The following is a 21,035-nucleotide window of genomic DNA, read 5'->3' as shown; positions in this document are numbered from 1 at the left end:
ATGGTATATATAAAGGCATCACAATTTTATTATTTTTATTTTTATTAAAATTTTATAATTTTATTTTTGTTTCTTACAGTTAAGTATTAAATGTGTCAATTTCTTTTAGTGATATTAGGCGAAAAATCAAAAAAAAATTAGATAACTGGAATTCTACTACAGTGTAGATTCAAAGCAATCTGTGAGTCTCTCTCTACGCCACTGAAAATTAGCATAAAAAAACAACTCATTATTCACAATGTGAAATGTGCAGAGCTTTCACTATTTGACATTGACTTTATGGTGTGGGAAAGAATGTTTGTTATTGTTCACACCAAAATTATTCTTCAAATATACTGCCTAGTGGGAGTGCTGCTTTGATGAGCATTGACTAACACATTACCACATATCCTGGCATGTTTACATCTCATCCCACTGCTTCAGTTGTTTGTGATTGGAATATGAAAGTCAGTGTTTTTGTAATGTTTTGCAATCAGCTGTATCTGAGAGCACAAATCAATACAATTGCATTGATCTGTGCTCTCATCAGACTACGAACGAAGCTTATGCAGCTAGCACTGATCCAAGAATGAGGCATGCATAGGTTTTTGAATGATGTCATTTAAAAGGGGATGAAAGTCTGTTGAAAGTAATGAGTATTCTGGACATCCTTCAACTAGTAGAAATGATAAACAAGTAGTTGAAGTGCATAATTTAGTGCAAAATGAGAGATGACAATTTGTTAAATAACTGATGAGAGAGGCATTTCTTTATAGCATGCCATGCCCCTTTAATTAAAGATTTGGGAATGGGGCATGTTGAAGCCAGTGCACCTACCACTCCACCCAGTTGTGAAGTAGTGTTTAGCTAAAAAAAGAAAATATTCCACAAGTGAGACAGCCTCCATACTCACCAGATATGGCTTCCCATGACTTTTTTCTGATGACACAAAACAAGTTATTAACTCTGGAGCACAGGTTTTAAGAACAAATGGAGAAATGCCATCAGGACCTGGAGACTTCTTGGCATTAAGATTGTTCAGGATTCTTCCAATCGCTTTCTGTTGGAAAACCAAGGAAGATACTGAGTGGGATGTGTTTAGCATGGTAGGGGATTTACGAGATTATTAATGCAAGAGTTAGATGAAAAGTAAGATACAATGTGTGTGTGTGTGTGTGTGCACGCGCGCACAAGCTAAACAATAGTTCAATGTATTGTTGAGTGATTAACAGGTAGGATCTGTAGTAACACTAATACTGGTCCATATAGCTTTGAAAATAAGCTGGTGAAGTAAAAAATTTCAATTAAACCAAGAAAAATGATTTCAATTAAACAAAACCAAAAACTAAGTTAAAAGAGCAAGTTTACATCACAATGTCAGAAGCTGTGTTAATAAATTTAAGCTTCCAGAAAACATGATGGCAACTGGTGGATGGGTGGGGAAAAATATGTTATTCATCATATATATGGATATAGCCACGACACTAAGTATATGTTAGCAACAAAATTAGAATTTAGGTTGAATATTAAAAATTTATAAAATTAATATGAATAAAACACAGGGGATTTAGAGATTGTTTTGTAATAATGCAGGCAGAGAGAAAGAGTACACTTAATGGAATCCTGCTTGGCAGGGTGTAGCTTTAGCTGCCCAATACACATGATTGCAGGGCAAGTCCAAATCTTGAAAGTAGGGAACTCAGTGCTAAACTTACAAAAGCAAGGAATTTGTTATATTTTTATAATAACATGTGGTGGTAGTGCAGACAGAATTTCTAATTTTACCACTGTCGTGCGGTAATGCGTCCCAAAATTGTTGATGTCAGTGTTGAAAGTATTTATTGCTAAGAAATGAAAGAAACATATATATAACATCACAATTCTATTCATATAATAACAATTTACATTATTAAAATGTATTTGGTCTTTTAAGTTATATGACGCTTGGAGAGATATCTTGTCTTTTCGCATATTTGGGCAGCCAGAAGGATTTAAACTGTCTACTGGATGCAACAGTCTTATTGCCCACAGCAGAATAAACTTTGCCTTTACCACAAATTGCCTTGATATTACACTACTTTAAAAGTAACACTATCGCTAAAAGGTTTCTGCCTTTTAGCTATGTGAGAGGAACTGATAAGTCTTGAAACTAGGGGGTTATCTCTTAAGTAAATGGTAGATTAACCTCCTACCAATACATATATATGAGGGACGATCATTTAATTTGTGGGCTGGTGCAAGATCTTATCATAAGTCATCATCTGAACTCTCCTTTTAACTTACACTTTCGGTACCATCGCATCCGCACATCCGCACCTATTGCAAGCCATTTTTCGAAAGACCGAAGTGCTTCCATTGTGGCTCTGCAACCACTGTTGTTGGGCGTGAAACGCTTGCCTTTTCAAGCTATCTTCAGACATGGAAACAGGAAGAAATGTTATTGTTGTTGTTATTTGGTTTTTAGGAGCATTAGCAACTAAGGCCATATTGCTCCGGGATATGCGGTGGTCATTTCCCTGACCTTTCCACATTCTCCGTATTTGGTGGTGATGGGCTCGAACCCCGGTCTAATCAAGAAGCGTGTGCTACGCACTGCTGCTCCTTCCCACCTGGCTACGGAGGCGCCTACAGGAAGAAATCACAAGGGGCTTGGTCTGATAAATAAGAGGGATGTGGTAGGACCTCGGCACCTATGGCAGTGATTACTGCACAATATTAGCTGTATGGGGCCTGGCACTGTCTTGATGGAGAAACAGCCTCACACAGGAAAGTTCAAGTTTCTCACGAATGGCACAGTGAAGTTTGACTCTGAGAACCTCAGAGTATGCTTCCTTATTCATAGTTGTTCCATGAGGCAAAGTGTATAACAAGAATGCCTTTTATGTCAAAAAACACGACCCATTTGTTTGTCAATCGAATGAGAAGCTCAAAATTTCTTAGGTCTTCTTGAATCAGAATGCGTTCACTCATTCATCTCTGGATCATTGTGAAAAATCCAAATTTCATCACAAGTCATTATTCAATTTAAGAAGTTTTGACCCTATGTTTCAAAACGATCAAGCATTTCTTTGCAACTCTTTGCTGTTTTTGTTCTGGAATCAAACTGAGTGCAATCCAGCAGGCACAGATTTGCAACATTTTCAGGCGAGCTTTCACAATATTGTGAGCACTACTATATGAAATGGACATTCTAACAGCTAATTCACAAAGTTTAATTTAATTTCATTCAAAATTTCCTGGGCTTTTGTGATTTGCTCAGGAGTTGAGGAGGAAGGCTGACCAGGTCTTGGGTCATCTGCAACAGCCTCATGGCCTTCATTGAATCGCTTGTGCCATTTAAATATGGCCATCCTACCCAGTACCATACACTTCATTCATCTCTTTAATTGTTTCTGAGGCGCCTCTGTAGCCAGGTGGGAAGGAGCAGCAGTGCGTAGCACACGCTTCTTGATTAGACCAGGGTTCGAGCCTGTCACCACCAAATACGGAGGATGCGGAAAGGTCAGGGAATGACCACCACATATTCCCGGAGCTTTGTTATTGTTGTTATTATTTGGTTTTTAGGAGCATTAGCAACTAAGGCCATATTGCTCTGGGGCATGCGGTGGTCATTCCCTGACCTTTCCGCATCCTCCATATTTGGTGGTGACGGGCTCGAACCCCGGTCTAATTAAGAAGCATGTGCTACGCACTGCTGCTCCTGCCCACCTGGCTACGGAGGCGCCAATTTTTCCCGGAGCAATATGGCCTTAGTTGCTAATGCTCCTAAAAACCAAATAAGTTTCAACAATTGTTTCCGATGCATTTAAGCCCTTCTAACACATAATGAATTACACATCGCTGTTCAATCTGTATGTCCAACATGAAACTGTACTGGCATGCATACAGAGTCTACTCACTAGCGATCAGGGAGAGCGCCTCTAGTGCAGTTACATGGTAAACGTAAAATCTTGCACGTTCCGCAAATTAAATGATCACTCCTCAAATTTTGAAAGCAGTGCAATGCATCGTGATGAAGTTTTTTCTTTGTAAATGGTAATACTGTTTTTTGAGTAAGCAGTTTAAAATTTGTAATAAAAAAAAAAAAAAAAAAAAAAAAAACATGAAATCACAAAAATAGTCCTTTCGTGTAATTATTTTATTGAATAAATGAAAAACTAGATGAAAGAACTCTTAAGTTTCATGTAGTTATTATTTTATTACATAAAATAATTCAATAAAACACATAGAATACAGAAAAGTACACACCAAAATGTTTAGTTAATCAGAAAATTTGAAATGAAAATATGAGTGCCATTATGAATGATTGTTAGTGCTACTGCAGATATCAGATATTGAAACATGTTTTTAAACATTATTATGGATATTTTTTGTATTTTGTCTGATTATTTGTCACTTAAGATCATCTAGAGAATCAGCAAGACCTGAAATGGGCTTTTATAGTAATCTTATCTTTCAAGTATTAATAACGTCAGATTAATCGTTTGGTGATTCATTTTGTAAGTAATGTGATATCGCAACAACTTGTGAAGGCAAAGATTGTTCATTAAGCCCACTGCTGTACTTTAAATCCTACCGCAAATGTATATGAAAGGATGAGATATTCCTCCTAACTTTATATAATTTCAAAAACATCAAACATTGGTTAACTTATAATTTTGAACCTTTTAATTATTTCTTATATGAATTTATATGTATAATTTCAATGAACTAGCACATAAAATATACAGTTTGCTTTCAGAGCATTCCATTCAGCTTCACGGGTCATTTCTCTTGTTTGACTGTGAAAAATTCTATTTTGTGTTTTCTAACGAGGACAATATTTGAAAGAAGGAAAAAAAAAAAAAAAAAGAAGAAGAAGAGTTCAATCAATGTTCACCTGTTAAAATTAGAATCCTTCAACATTTTTATCTTGTTCTGAACTAATCCTATAGTACAACTACAATTGGTTTGTTACTGCACATTTGCTCTGCCCTGCCTGCCAAGAAGAATTCTGACAAGTATAAGTAGCAGTAAGAGGAGAGCAGGAAAATACAATGTTACTGTTGATCCTATCTGTTAGCCACTACAATACTTTAAACTATATTTTTTTTTTGTTTATCCAAGCTGCAACATTAGTAGAAGCATTTGCATTAGTAGAGGCAGGCATATGACGTAAGAAAGCAAGCTTATACAGCATCAGCTGTATAAGCTTGCTGTGAAATGGAAAAAAAAAATTTTCCATTTCACACAACTATTCGCTCTAAAAGTTTGTCCAGTTCTTCCTTGAGTTTATTTAAGCTAAAGTCCAATGAAAAATTTACAGTAAACCTTAATAAAGTACCATATTGATTACTCAATAATATAATTGACTTAATTATAATATTGAGCCAATAGGCTTAATAGTGAGGTGAGTATTATTATATTCAGGTTACCCGTACTTCTGTCTGTAAATTGCGTGTGTTCTCAGGTTGATTTGCCTGACGAAAAAACCCTGCGATCTACGCCTGAGACGGACTAATCCAGCCATGGAGTGAAACAGCCCACTAAAATTCCTTGCGTCACTGATGGGATTCAAACCCGGGCGTTTTCCACCCAGTGTGGGAAGAAAAATGGCGATACCACTGTGCTACCCATGCAGACATGAGGGGAGTACTGATAAATTAAGTCATTGCTATATTGCACCATCAACTTCCACGATAGATGAAAGTTTGTTCCAGCAATACTACCTGTTGGCTAAAGGCAAATTTCCGAGCATCCATTCTACAACTGTCCTTTTGCAATATGAATTTATGGCCCCTCAGGTTTGTTGAGCATTGAGCCTGCTCAGCCCATTCAAGGCCTTAATCAGATCACTTCACAGTGCCTAGTCTCCAGACACTACAATTTTCGGAATTTAAGCCTTTCTTGGTGAGAGCACCCCTTCGTTCTCCTCACCAATCTTGTTGCCCTTCTCTGTACCCATTCTAACAACACTACTTCCTAAAATAAGAATGCAGACCTGTACGCAGTACTCAAAGCACGGCCTGACTATTGCCTCATAGAAATGGATAATTACCTCCTTACCCCCGCTAGCAAATTCCTGTATATCATTGACACGACCACATGACCTGCTCTGGCAGCCTGTCTGCACTACTCAGGAAACTTAATATCTGACTGGCGCACTATGGCCACAGATGCCAATGTGCCTAATAAATCCCCAAACAATAATATCTGACTGCACAATTACCCCGAGGTCTTTTTCATTCTCTACCACCCTGAGTGTAGTACCGCACAGTTGGTACGTTTCTCTGGGGTTATTTCTACCTGTATGCAGTACTTTGCATTTAACAATGTTAAACTTCAATTGCCACTTCTCAGTTCATCTGCCCAACTTTTCTAGATCCTGTTGCAGTAGCATACTGTCGTTACTATCATTAATAGTAATGACAGTACGTCATTACTATTGTATACTTGCAAATGATACAAAGGTTAGCAATATCATCTGCAAACTTCGATATTCAGGATCTGCAACTAAATTTCAAAATTATTTATTTATTTATTTATTTATTTATTAGTATTTTTTTCAAATTATGGACACGACGGTTTCCTCATTAACTGAAAGGTTTACAAATATGAAACAACATGTAAAATATTTAAAATGTTTTATAATATTTCCGAATTTAAAAAATGGTCACATATGTAAATGATTTATTAAATCATTTACATATAAAGTTAATTGACATTGATCGTAATGAATTCGATACTGATGGTTTAGCATTATCTGAAGAATTTAGTGTTCTTCAAATTTGAAGACAATATTATTCCATTTGAAGTTTTATAATATATTTTTAAAATCGATTTTACAGATACTTTTCCAAATGTAGCAGTTGTATTAAGAATTTTTTTTAACTTTACCAGTTTCATTGTCTCAGGTGAACAGAGTTTTTTTTTAAATTAATATAAATTATTTATGTGCATCATAAGGATACAGTTTGGTGTAGCCTATGCCCAAGGATTGGTTTCGCCGAGTTTCTATTGTGCCCGCAACGAAGTTCAGTGATGGTAGTGTGATGGCGTGTACCTGTTTTAGCTAGGTGTTAGTAGTAGTAGTAATAATAGGATTTTAGGAGCATCAGTAGCTAAGGCCATATTGCTTCTTATATACTGTTTGTAAATTGCATATGTTCTGTGGTCGAATTTCTGTTGTTGGAAGAAAAATGCGAGTTACAGGGATAAAAAATGGTGGCTTAGATTTTGACCCCTGCCTCTCATCAATGAGACCATGAATGCAGTTCTCATTTATTATATTGGGAGCAATTCTGACTTACTTACAGTGCAACAATTTTTTTGCCGATGGGGCATTTCTGTATCAAAGTGACAATTATGTGTGCCAGGAAATTACAAATTTTCTGGCGCACAGAACTGTCACTTATAAACAGTGATTTAAAGCGAATAAAATAGTGAACCTGACATTTCAAGCTTAGAGCATAAATCTGTATCCAATTGGATACCTCTGGGATGTTGTGGAACAATAATTGAGAGTTGAAACAAGACGTTCTAGTTTAAGCTGATTAAGTAAGGTTAGATTATATTTGATAAGCTATGTGCTAATCGCCAGAGCAACTAGGGCTATGAGATATCTGTACATTGTGTCTGTAATTGAGTGTTTTATTTAGTCTGTTTGCTGTGTACTGGACGAATATTCAAGTTTCAGAAGAAAGTATCACGAAACCATCCCTTGAGACAGATTAACTCAGCCATGCTGCGCAAGTCCATAAAAATTTTTCGTGTCATTGATTCATGGAATTCGAGCTAAACTTTTTTCCATACAGTGTAGAAAGACTGTTATAACCACTGTTCTACCAGTGAAAGCAGTTTAACTAGTGAGAACTAGTTGTTGTTGGGATTTAGGAGCATTGGCGACTAATGCCATGTTGCTACTTCTAGTACTATTCTGCTACATTCTACTACTATTGTGTGTTGACAGTTACATATAGTCTATAATCATTCATCTTTGAATTATATCTATTTCAGCCATTTTTAATTATATAAATAAATTTCAGTTTATTCTCATTCCATTTACATGCATACTTATAGGTACACATTCTCTACACTTCAAAAATTTGAAAAGAAAAAGATCTGAAGATGTGAAAACAAACAGAACTTGACAAAAGAGTTTTTGGCAGTTCCAAAATTAAATTTGAGGAGTGCTTCCAGCACTGAGAGGAATAGTGGAATGCAAGTGAACATGCTGAAGAAGCCTATTCCCTATATCATAAAATATCTTAGATTCATGAATTCAAACCAAATAATCTTTAATCAGCCTTTGTATTTCTTGGTGTATCTGTGTGGAAAAATTAGTATCTCTCATTTTTCATGGCTAGCATAGCCACATAAGGTAACAAATTGTGTTCTGTACATGTGAAAAATGCATATACTACTTTTTGGTTAACTAAGCATAACAGAAAGGAAAACTTTTAAGATGTTTTAGTTTCTAGAAATTCATTTGAGTTTTTTTTTTTTTTTTTTTTGTATTTTCCAGGGTTACTGATTTTTAGAAGTGTGAAAAAGACTGCATGTCCAAAACTTTAAAAATCAAATTACAAAAAACTCACAATTTTGTATATACTTGTTTCTTAAAAAGGTTCAGCTTATCTGTGAAAATTCTCATAATAAAATGCTTTGAAAGTCTAGAAAAATGAAAGGTATAAATCTCTTTGCTATTTATCATTAGACTTGGTTGTTTCAAGAAAATTCCACAGCTGAAACTCTGAAAGAGAAATAAAAAAGCTCTTTGTTTCTCTTTAACAAAGATTGTCAGCCAAATATACAAATAAACCAACATGCTTTTAAAGTCCATTCACAAATAAGTTTATCCGTATTTCTTCAATACCTCTTCCCATTGCAGTGGTTCCCAACCTATTTTGACTTGTGAACCCCTTTCAACGTAATATTTTTCATCCCGAACCCCTTTCAACATAATATTTTTAAAGTGAACCACTAAGCCTATATTCTCTGAAATCTTATAAAATATTTCTGTACTAAGTTTTTATAAGCGACATAGCATAATAATAAAAATTATTACTGTGTTATTTATACTTTGTAAAGCAATTATTAATCAGTCCAAACTATTTCAAACAGGCTAAGAGAAGAAAAATAGTAGCCGAGCATTCTGGTCTCTTTCCAAAGTCATTAGCCGCAGTTTTTGCCCGTCTCTGTTCCCATTTCTGTCAAAACCAGATGGTTCTGTTGTCCCATCAGCCAAAGATAAAGCTGACCTGATAGCATCCTATTTTTCTTCCAACTCATGTATTGATAATCTTGGTAAATCACTTCAAACCATTCCCAATACACTCCATTCTCCGTACCTCCTGTGGTCTTCTATCAAAAGGATGTCAGAAGGATTTTGATGAATCTGATACTAAGAAGCTCCAGGTCCTGATGGTATTTCTCCGCTTGTTCTCAAAACCTGTGCCCCTGAATTTACTCCTGTTTTGTGTAGTATTTTTTTCACTTTTCCTTCTGCTTGAAAATTCTCATATCCAGCCAGTTCCTAAAAAAGGGTGACAAATCTCTTCCATCCAATTATCATCCCATTGCAATTACTTCTAAGTAATAATCTTTCCAAAGAAATAGAGAAATAAATTAATCACCAAATTTTAAACTATCTGGAAATCTTTCATCTGACCGACTGCCAGTATGGATGCCATCAGTGTCATTCCACTGGTGATATTCTGGCTTATGTTACCCATCTATGAACAAATTCAATGGAAAAGTTTGGTGAAACTTAAGCCATTGTTTTTGATATTTCAAAGGCTTTTTATTGTGTTTGCATAAAGTTCTTCTAAATAAGCTTCCATCCTATGATTTTCCAGCTGTTTTAGTTTGGACTGATTAATAACTGCTTTACAAAGTATAAATAACACAGTAATAATTTTTATTATTATGCTATGTCACTTATAAAAACTTTGTAATTGGGTATCCAGTTTTCTCTCTGACCGCTCACTGGTAGACGGCTCTCTGTCTTCTAACTTCTCCACTAATGCTGGCTTTCCCCAAGATTCAGTTCTTTCTCCCACTCTTTTTCTCTTGTATATTAATGAACTTCTTCCATTGACCAGATATCCTGCTTTGCGAAACCTTGCCCTGCTCAAACAGCTTCAACTTCTCAAATATAGACGACATTTCCTTAAATGATCTCCAGGTAATTCTCCCACTGGAGATCAGTCTTCTAAAACTCAGTCCTGTCTAATATCTCACAAAAAGGATTCTTTTGCTCTTTTGTTTATCTTCGATGATGCTCTGATTTCTAGGCAAGATCTTGGGGATTACCCTGACTTCTAATCTCTTTTGGCATAAAGCACATTACAAATATTGCTTTCTCTGCATCTAAAAAACTAGATTTTCTCTTTCGCTCTCGGCGTTACTTTTCTTCCAAACAGTTGTTGACTCTATAGAAATCGCAAATTCGGCCTACCACGAAATACTGTTCCCATATCTGGGGCGGTGCCCCCCAAAACCTCTTTCAGGCTTCTAGATTCCATTCAAAAGAGGGCAGTTAGGTTAACTAATGACTCATCTCTAACAGAGTCTCTCCACTCTTTTGTTTCAAAGACTTTTCTATAGATACTTCCATGGCACTGTTCTTCTGAATTTGTTTCTATAATTCCCACTCTCTCTTTCAAAGCAGTTTGAACACATGTTGACTGGCTGAACACATGTCGCAACCAGTCAACATTCTTTTACTGTCCAAGTTCAAACTCACAGAACCAACTTTTCTTCTTCCTCATTTAATTTCCATATTCTGGAACAATGTTGTTTCTTATGTATTTCCTGAAAATTACAATCTGCAGAAGTTCAAGTCTAATGTCAACAAGTATCTTTTTTCTCATCTTTTCAACCTTCAACTCATGCACAGTACTAAGTACTGTACTCTAGTTTCTAGACAAAAAAAAAAAAAAAAAAAAAAAAAGTAAGTACCTATACATAACAATGTTCCTTGAGAATGAAAAAAAAAAAAAAAATTTAGTATGGAAAACATTTATTTAACATGATATACTGTAAGATAGTAAACTAATTATAAGGAATTGTGGGAGATATGGATTCTTTCTTTAGAAATTCGTTTACTTTTTATTTAGTTTTATTTTACATTATTTTTTATTATTAGTTATATTTTGTAGTTGAGAATAATATACTTATGTAAATCTAAGCAGATGCCATTACAGAATTTTTAGTGCAAACTCCCTATAACACTTTTGCAAACCCCTGGGGCTTTACAAACCACCGGCTGGAAACTGCTGGTCTACTGGATATAAACAGTTATGTCATTATAGACAGGACCATAAATCGTAGTATGACATGTATGTTCACTGATGCAGATGGGCTGCTAGGACATCTTGTGTTCATGATATGCATGACTTTTCTTGCTGGGACAAGGAGATGGTAGTAGTAATGGAGGCAAATGATGCAAGAAAGCAAGCATATGAGCTTATGTAGCATCAGCCAAAAAAAAAAAAAAAATTCACACATCCATTCCCTCTTAAAGTTTGTCCAGTTCCTCCTTGAATTTATTTAAGCTACAGATGGAAGTTTGTTTCAGCAGTTAACCACCTGCTGGCTAAATGCAAATTTCCGCACATCTATTTTACAATTGTCTTTCCTCAATTTGAATTTATGCCGCCTCAGGTTCATAATCTGAGCAAGCGGAAGAATCCCATCAGAATTCAGCATACTCCAACCATTCGAGGCCTTATACACCACAATCAGATCACCTTGCAGGTGCCTAGTCTCCAGCTGCTGAAATTTGCAGAACTTAAGCCTTTCTTGGTAAGAGAACCCCTTTGTTTCCCCTCACCAATCTTGTTGCCCTTCTCTGTACACACTCAGGCAACTCTACACCCTTCCTAAAATTAGGCCTCCAGACCTGTATGAAGTACTCAAGGCGTGGCCCGCCCATTGCCTTATACAAAGGGATAATCACCTTTTCCCTGCTAGCAAAATTCCTGTATATCATTGACAATATCTCATGACCTGCTCTAGCAGCCTGTCTGCATTGCTCAGAAAACTTCATATCTGACTGCACAATTGCTCCCAGATCTTTTTCATTTTCTACCACCCAAAATGCAGTATGACACAATTAGTACATTTCTCTGGGGTTACTTCTACCCATATGCAGTTCTTTGCATTTGTCAATGTTAAACTTCACTTGCCACTTCTCAGCCTATCTGCCCAAATTTTCTAGATCCTATTGCAGTAGCATACTGTCATTAACAACTCTGCCAACCTTTTGTATCATCTGCAAATTTACATATGTACACACTCAGTATACCTTCATCAATATCATGGATAAATATACAAAACAACAGTGAGCCCAACACCGAACCCTGTGGGACTCCACTAATAACATTAGTCCACGAAGAGCAGCGCCCATTGATTACCATTCTCTGTCTTCTCCCACTCATATTTTTATCCATTGTAGCAACTTACCCTTAATACCATACTGCTCCAATCTGTACAGTAATCTTCCATGTGCAACATGTCAAAAGCTTTCCTGAAATCCAAGTATATGATATCAAAATTATTTTTTGCATCCAGTTCTTTTGTAACCACATCATAGTATCCAAACAAATTTGTCAGACAAGACTTTCCCTTAACAAACCCATGCTGTGTCTGAATTATTGCTGCAATGTATCTTTAACCAGTGACTTCATTATTTTACCCAGAACAGAAGTTAAACTAACAGTCTGTAATTACTAGTGTCACCCTTAGATCCCCCTTTGTGAATTGGGGATACATTTGCACATCTCCATTCCATAGGGACTTCCCCTGAGTCCAAGGATGCTTTCGTAATTATGGCTAAGGGTTTGCTTACTTCCTTTGCCGGGGACACCTCCATAGCCAGGTGGGCAGGAGCAGCAGTGCATAGCACACGCTTCTTGATTAGACCGGGGTTCGAGCCCGTGACCACCAAATACGGAAAGGTTAGGGAATGACCACTGAAAATTCCCCGGAGCAATATGGCCTTAGTTGCTAATGCTCCTAAAAACCAAATAACAACAACAACTTCCTTCGCCACCTCCTTTAATATAACTGGATATATCCCATCCACCCCAGGATGTTTAACTTCAACAATTTCTCCTCCACTTTGCTCTCAGTTATTAGAAAATCATTAAGCACCTGTTACAGTTTGATAAACTTCTGGCATTTTCCTCCCTTAACTACTCATGTGTGAATGTTGATGCAAAATACTCATTCAGATTATCAGCTTTCTGAGCAGGATCATCAACAGTGTCCTTGGTTTCTTCCATTCTAGGTCTCCCCATGGGGCCTGGGCATTATGCCTAACATCACTGCTCCATAAACTGTACTAGAAGTCCTCAATTGCCTTCTGGTGAGCTGGCTGATGCCCCTGTAGAAGACTCTTTGTTTTCGTTAAAGATTTGATTGTTTTCTGCTGAGTTTTCTTTGTATCAGCATTGTCTCTTGGGTGTCTTGTTATACAGTAATACCCCGACTTACGCATAGTCGGAGTTACGTGGTTCTTGATTTTTTCGTTTGGTGTATATCTAAAATTAGCTTACCAGTGATTTGAAAGTCAAATCATAAAGCTTGGGTGACAGCTTCCGTTTTTGAGGACTGGTTTGGTCACCACTTCATACCCGAAGTCGAGCGTTATTGCAAGTCTAAACAGATTCCATTTAAAGTGATGCTTCTTATTGACAATGCACCCGGTCAACCTCCTGCCACCCTAATTAATTTCAACCCACATGTGAAAGTTGTGTTTTTGCCTCCAAACACAACCAGCTTGCTTCAACCGATGGACCAGGGAGTCATCAAAACATTCAAGGTTTAGTACACGTGGCGTTTGTTTGCACATCTGAATGAAGCTATTAGACAAAATAATGAGATATCTGTTAAAGACTTTTGGAAAGAATTCAATGTTTTAGATGCCGTAAGAATCATCAAAGAATCTTGGGATGAAATTCACAAAAAAAAACATTGAATGGTGTCTGGAAGTAACTTTGTCCATTTTTTTTTTCAAAACTGAAACGAAAACAACGCCAGAAACTGATCATGTCGCTCATGTGACAGAAGAAGTTGTTGATCTTGCCAGGCAATTAGATTTGGAAGTCAATGGTGATGTCAATGAACTAATGGATTCACATAGTCAGGAGCTGACAATGAATGAGCTCATAGAGATGCGTGAGCAAAATGTCACTTAAGTATCCGACACTTCAGACCCAGTTCCACTAAAAAAGCACATGACAATTGCAAGCTTGACAGGTCTCAGCTCAATTGAAAAGGGCTTAAAAATTTTAGAAAACAGACTCCAACAAATAACACGTTATAGCTACAAAGAAAGGAATAAGAAAATTATTAGCTTGATACGAAGAAATTCTGCGTGAAAAAAAGAAGGCGCTGTGTGTCGTCAGACGAATTTGTTAGATTTTATGAAGCCATCGACATCGAAATAACTTTTTTACGTAACTCATTTATTTTTTTAATACATATTTTGTATTAATATGTATAAAGAACTGCAATTTTATTAAATATTTTTCTTCTAAACTAGTGTTTTTGTTAATCCTTGGTCCCAATTAAACAAAATTTATATGTATTTATATGCAAAGTTGTATTCCGACTTACGTGATTTTCGTCGGACCCACCTATCATGTAACTTCGGGGTATTACTGTACTTCTATCCTCTGATTCTTGGTCTCATGTTTGCTATGAGTATTTTCTTTCTTGAGAATGCTCTTTACTTTTCCAATCAGTTTGATAAAGAGAAGATATACAGCTGTGCAGATGGTGCTTATCATTAATTTGTTGTTGAGGTAATCTGATATCATTCATCAATTTAGGCAGTCTGTAACTTGCCAAAGAATTCTATTGTGTTTCTACTTTGGTATGGTGTGGGTCTTTGTGGAGTCTATTGCTTCAACTTATACTAGGGCTGTCTGCCAGTTGTCTTCTTTTTTTTTTTTTTTTTGATTTGGTAGTTGTTGGCGCATCGGCTTCTATGGCCATATTGCACCTCCCAAGGTTTTTGCAGTACTTTGATCCAAGCCCAAGGCGGGAATCGAACCCGCGACCTTTGGGTTGCTGGGCAGGTACTTTACCCACTCGGCTAGCCCGGTCGGCAGTTGTCTTCTATTCTAGATATTACAATCTCATCTGTTCCCACTTCGGTTGCTTTGGGTTGTACTACTTCTTGCTCTTCCTCTTCTAGTTCTGGTTCAGTGTTTTCCATATTATTTGTTGTTGTTGTTATTATTACAACCATTTAGAGACAAGAATAACCAGAGAAAATATATCTTCAGGTACGCTGCATGTTCCCATTAAATTTTTAGCCTTTTCACGGGTATTAGTAATGGTAACAAGATATAAAGAAGCATAGCTAACACAAGTACGCACTTCATTTCCCCATTCTTTCTAATAATGTGTCCAAACCTTCTTTAATTTATTCAAACTACCTATCTCCACAACATTAAGTAGAAGTCTATTTCAACAATTGATTACTCTCTGTTGAAAGTGAATTTCTGCACATCTATTCTGCAACCATCGTTTTCAATTTTAAATTTATGCCCCCGTGTGTGTTTCATCTGAGAAAAGGTAAAGATGCCATCAGCATTTAGTTTACTTAACCTATATAAAACCTTATACACTTCAGTTAGGTCAGCACACAAATGCTTAGTTTCTAGAATTGGTTGGTTGGTTGAAATTACGGTTTTTTGTAACAAGGGCTTCTGAGGCCAGTATGTGCTAATCCAAAAGTTCATCATGAATCAGGACTGTTTAAAATGTTCTTGTTTATACTCCGGCACGACCACCAGGTCAGTGGAGTTTACAATAAATCAATCAATACAAATATTAATCGTATTTAGCAGTCATGGGCTTGAACCCCAGTCCACTCAAAGAGCGTGTGCTACTGCACTCGTGATTCTGACCACTTGGCTACGTCAGGCCTAAATTACTACAGTCAACAAGAATGTGCTGTACTGTAAGTTGCCTACAACAAAATTGACACTGGGGTAGATTACCTTTTAACAGAAACTGGTGGGTGAGCCAAATGAATATGACTAAAGCATGCTCTGAACAAAAAATAACTACTACTTCATGTAAATTTTGTCTGAAACTATAAAGCCAAAGTCGTGGTCTCACTTTTATCTGGAATAGTTTGTTATTAGTTTGCCTTTGCACTTAATTGCCTCAACTCAGATTGTATTTGCTTCATGCACTTACAAAGAATTGGTATATATTAAAGTCTGTGGGATGGATACTCAGATGGATACGCCTCAACTCAGATTGTATTTGCTTCATGCACTTACAAAGAATTGGTATATATTAAGGTCTGTGGAATGGATAAGTTGATAGTTGTTCTAATGCTAGCTGAACTGCATATAATTCTGCAGTATAACACTGCATTCTACTGGAAGGGAGACAGTAACATATGATGAACAAGATATTGCTACTACTCCCATGCTGGTTTGCATTTTCAACCTGTCAATGTACAGTGGTACCTTGGATTAGGATTAACTTGGTATGCGAGTGTTTTGCAAGACAAGCAAAAATTTTTAATAAATTTTAACTTGATAAACGAGCGAGGTCTTGCAATACGAGTACAGTCAGTCCTCGTATAACACGTGTTTATGCTAAACGAATTCGATCATACACGATTTATAAATAGGGGAACGATATCTTATATAACACGAACCGAATTCGCTTATGCACAATTCGCCTTTGTGTTTACAATAAATGGCAGTCGAACGCAGAATCACCCCAACCGAACGCAACACGATAGGAATGAAGAGAAGATTTTGAAAATGTATTTATGGTTTTTTATATCAGTGAAGGGGAAACATATTTCACCATAATAACGTAAAAACCAACAATTCCAGCTAGTATAATTGCAAATGCAATTAGATCGAATTTACTACCAGTTTATAACAGATTCCACTAGCAGGAACGCAACTGGAAATTGTTCTTATTGTTTTATGGTAGTAACCCCTAGAAATGTGCTTTAGTGAAATGTGAGGTGTTAATAGTGTATCTTTGCCTTTACGGTGTTGTTTATTCAGTTGCTACACGTGCGCAGCTTTGTTTATGTGTATCAAGCGTGCCTCCTCATTTTGTAATAGTGCGAGCGATGAATCTGATTTCCGTGATATCCTCAAAAGGAGGCAAAAGCAAGTGTCATTGGAAAGATTCCTTGTTAAAGTCGCACAAAAAGAAAAAGTCAACAGACAGCAGTGATTCCTTTAGAGACAGTGAAAGTCGTCCTACCCAATAATTAATAAATTCGATTGCTTTATGTATATTAAATTTAAATATTAAAAATATAAAAAAGGTATGTATTTTGTATTAATTATTTTTACAGTATATGAATATTTTTGAGTTTTGGAACAAATCATCTGGGTTTCCATTATTTCTTATGGGGAAATTCGCTTTGATATACGGGTGCTTTGGATTACGAGCACGTTTCCAGAACGAATTATGCTCACAAACCAAGGTACCACAGTATATCTGGACTTTGTGAGAGTTGTCTAGGGACTGGACTGCATGCAACTGCCTAATGCTGAGGGTGTCTAGCGAGTTTTTGTTCCATTGCCAAAAAGGGTTTTCCTGTGTTCCAAGGTGGATCCAGTTTGTGTTTCTCAGTACATATTGTGAAGGTGTATGTCCCAGATTTCCATTATTTCTTGTAGTCTGATTCCAGCTGATTTCGAACCCGTTACCACCAAATACGGAGGATGCGGAAAGGTCAGGGAATGACCACCGCATATCCCCGGAGCAATATGGCCTTAGTTGCTAATGCTCCTAAAAAGCAAATAACAACAACCAGTTGGATTGTTTTCACTGGGTTTGCTGTTGAGTTATACACAAACTGTGGTTCAAAGAGATATTTTTGAACTCTATGGGAAGAGAGACTATGGAAATCCACAATGAATGTGAAAATTTACTACTGAACAATGTGGCAAAAATTGCCATATAATTCGGCAGTAGTTTTTTCCTCCTAAGATGAAGTGGGGATTCCTCGGCTTCTATGTATAGGCTTTGAACTCGTGAAAGCTCCCAAGACTATTTACAGAGCACTGGGTTGTATGGTATTCAACTTTATAAGTATGCATTTTCTGGCAGAGCTGTAATCTATGTAGTATCTGATTAAGGCATGATATAAATGTAACAGTGTATAGTGATCCATACCTCATAACAATGCAGAGAAAGTTCTAAGGATGTTTAATATTTTCACACAAATGATTTGTAAATCTGAAATACATGCAGAAAATGTAAGTTTGCTGTCAAAAATTAATCGGCTAAGGTAAAGAATGCCAACACGAGAACCATGGCAAACTTCTAGGAACTTACCAGGCAAATTTGTTTCCCACTATTGCAGTTTCTCCCTGCATTCTCAGTAAACAGATGATGCATGTTATTGGTAGTGGCAGTATAAGTCAATAACGATATATTGATTAGTTTTTTTTCTCATTAAAAGCAGATTATTGGAGTTCGTGAGAGTGCTGAAATCTATTTACGGGTACACCCTCCAGACTGCTTCAGTCAGGGCATTTATCCCCCCTTCCTGCTGTTTTAAAATAGGAAAAAGACTTCTACTGCCACTTCTGATAACATGCACCATCTGTAGAAGTCATTTTTCTATTTTAAAACAGCAGGAAAGGGGGATAAATTCCCTAAGACTGAAGCAGTCTGGAGGGTGTACCTGTAAATAGATTTCAGCACTCTCACGAACTCCAATAATCTGCTTTTAATAATGAGAAAAAACTAATCTATACATCATTATCGACTTCTGCTGCCACTACCTATAACGCGCACCATCTGTTTACTGAGAATGTAGGGAAAAACTGCGGTAGCAGGAAATGAGTTTGTCCAGTAAAACTTTTCCAAAGTTTGCCATGGTTCTCGTGTTGGCTTTCTTTACCTTTGCTGATTAATCTGGTGTACTGGTGACCAGAATGACTTGGGCACTTGGCAGAGTTCAGGATGTATGCTTTGTTTTTTACAAAAGTGAATTAATGTCAATTTTTGTTCTGATAGGTAATAACCATTAAATTTCATCCAAAACGATATTGTTTTAAATCACAGTCTAAATTGTCTCTCAAATGTTGCCATGTTTTGCAAATACATTTCATGTATTTGCAAAACATGGCAACAATTGAGAGACTGAACCTTGCAGAACACCTTCTTGTATGATCAAGACAACATTCTGATGGCATACCTGGAAGGTTCTGCATAATTAAAAAAAAACTTTGTATAAGACAAGGTAACAGAGTCCAACAACACAAAGGTCTTGAAGAATGCCAAATTTCCACAAGGTGTCAAAATATTTTTCCACATTAAATCTCACCATGACTATGTTCCTTTCTAATGAAGGCATTACAGATATCTGACTCCATTTTGACCATCATGTCCAGTGTAGATTGATTTTGTCTGACACCATACAGGTTTTTGTTCATTAAATTTTTTAGTTTCAAGAAACTGTGTGAACCACTTTGTATATATAATTTTTTCTAATACCTTGCCTAGGCAACTTAAGAGAAAGAAATCGGCCTGCAACTACGTAAATCTGATTGATCTTTTCCAGGCCTTCAGAATGGCTAAAACAATAGAATGTCAACAACATTACAGATGAATTTTCTGACAATACAGCAGGCCCCTGTTATAACGCGGTTCGCTTTACGCTGATTTGCTATAATGCTATTCTTATATTATAACCCGTATCTGACTATAACGCTCTTTTACAGATTGCATTTTTGGCATATTTAACGAAATCGTTTCATTTGATGGATTCAACAGCTTGAAAATGAATAGCAAAACAGCATTAAAACATTTCCCACGACGATTTGAGAAATTTTCCCACGCTCAGTGAAATTTCTCGAACGCTAATTTAATTGCAGTACAGTGACTTGTTATGCAGTTCCAAGATCAACATTTTAAAAAATGATCACGTATATTGCTTGTAATATTTGCATTATATGCATTTATTCGAAGTCTAGTCATCACTCAGTACCGTATTAGACATCGTGCGAAACGGACAGTTTACTTGAACATTGTATCATAATTAATGCAACCAATGCAGTTAGATTTTCGAAGAGTTAATAATGGCCGATAAGAATGAAAAAGCAACAACATCTGAGCGCAGTACGAGACTATAAATGTAAGAAAAAGACTAAATTTGAAAATTAAACTAGAAGTTTTGAAACGAATCGATTCCGGTCAAGTGGATGTGTGCCATAATTTAGGACTTGCAAGTTTAACTGTAAGAACAATTATAAAAAAAAAAAATAAAGAATTAATTTTAGCAGCGGGAAAGATAGCTGTTCCACTGCAAGCAACTAGGGCTACACCGGCTATTAGGATTGAAATGGAAAAGACTTAACTAATTTTTTTAACTAATTTAACTAAAACTCACCTAAAAAAAAAAAGAGAGAGAGAGATTGGCCAATATGATGATCTGAAGAAAACTCACCTAAAAAAAAAAAAAATGTGGAACCATTTAAAACTAGTAAGGGCTGGTTGAATAGATTTAAAATCCAGGGAGAAGCCGAAAGTGCAGATTAAGGAGCCGAAGCTTTCAAAAAAGAACTTGTTAAAATTATTGAAGAGGGGTATTATGTGTTATACTTCTCAACAAGTTTTTAACATAGATGAAGCAGGACTTTTGTGGAAACGAATGCCTAAAAGAAGTTTCATATTGAAAGAAGAAAAAAACATGCCAGGTTTCAAAGCGGTGAAGGATCGGTTGACTTTATTGTTGCATAGTAACGCGCTGCGGGGGATTTAAAATTAATACCCCTTTTAGTTTATTTGGAAGAGGGCCAAATTTCAACCCAAAATCGACACATTTTTCATGATTAAATTCATCAATTAAATTAAATCAATTTAGATCAATTAAATTCATGATTTTAATTGGAATTTTAAGTTTAATTTTGACACATAAGTAGTTACCACATTTTTATTTATGTAATGCAGAATATTTTATATGTACAAATATTTGAATATTAAATATTTTGACCGACATTTGTGCATCTTTTCACTACCGTTTATTATTGATTAGGAAATATCCTATGGCACCGACCGCA

General features: G+C 36.3%; 1 protein-coding gene across 2 annotated transcripts in view; it reads right to left on the bottom strand.

The window, feature by feature from the left end:
- Positions 1-21,035, bottom strand: part of LOC150084701 (fasciculation and elongation protein zeta-2-like) — a 215,114-nt gene that overhangs the window by 98,113 nt on the left and 95,966 nt on the right. Inside the window, exon 4 of one of the 2 annotated variants that reach the window (XM_090375435.1) lies at positions 893-1,039. The exons of the other annotated variant lie outside the window; for it this stretch is intronic. Within the exon in view, the coding sequence (XP_090231561.1) occupies positions 893-1,039 (147 nt within the window). The remainder of the gene's footprint in view (positions 1-892; positions 1,040-21,035) is intronic. 2 annotated transcript variants of the gene reach the window in all.

This window comes from Mastigoproctus giganteus, chromosome 6 (genome assembly GCF_048544385.1).
Source record: "Mastigoproctus giganteus isolate SK-2022 chromosome 6, ASM4854438v1, whole genome shotgun sequence".
NCBI lineage: Eukaryota > Metazoa > Arthropoda > Arachnida > Uropygi > Thelyphonidae > Mastigoproctus > Mastigoproctus giganteus.
Note: the sequence above shows the minus strand (reverse complement) of the source record. Positions and strands in the feature narration are given on the sequence as shown.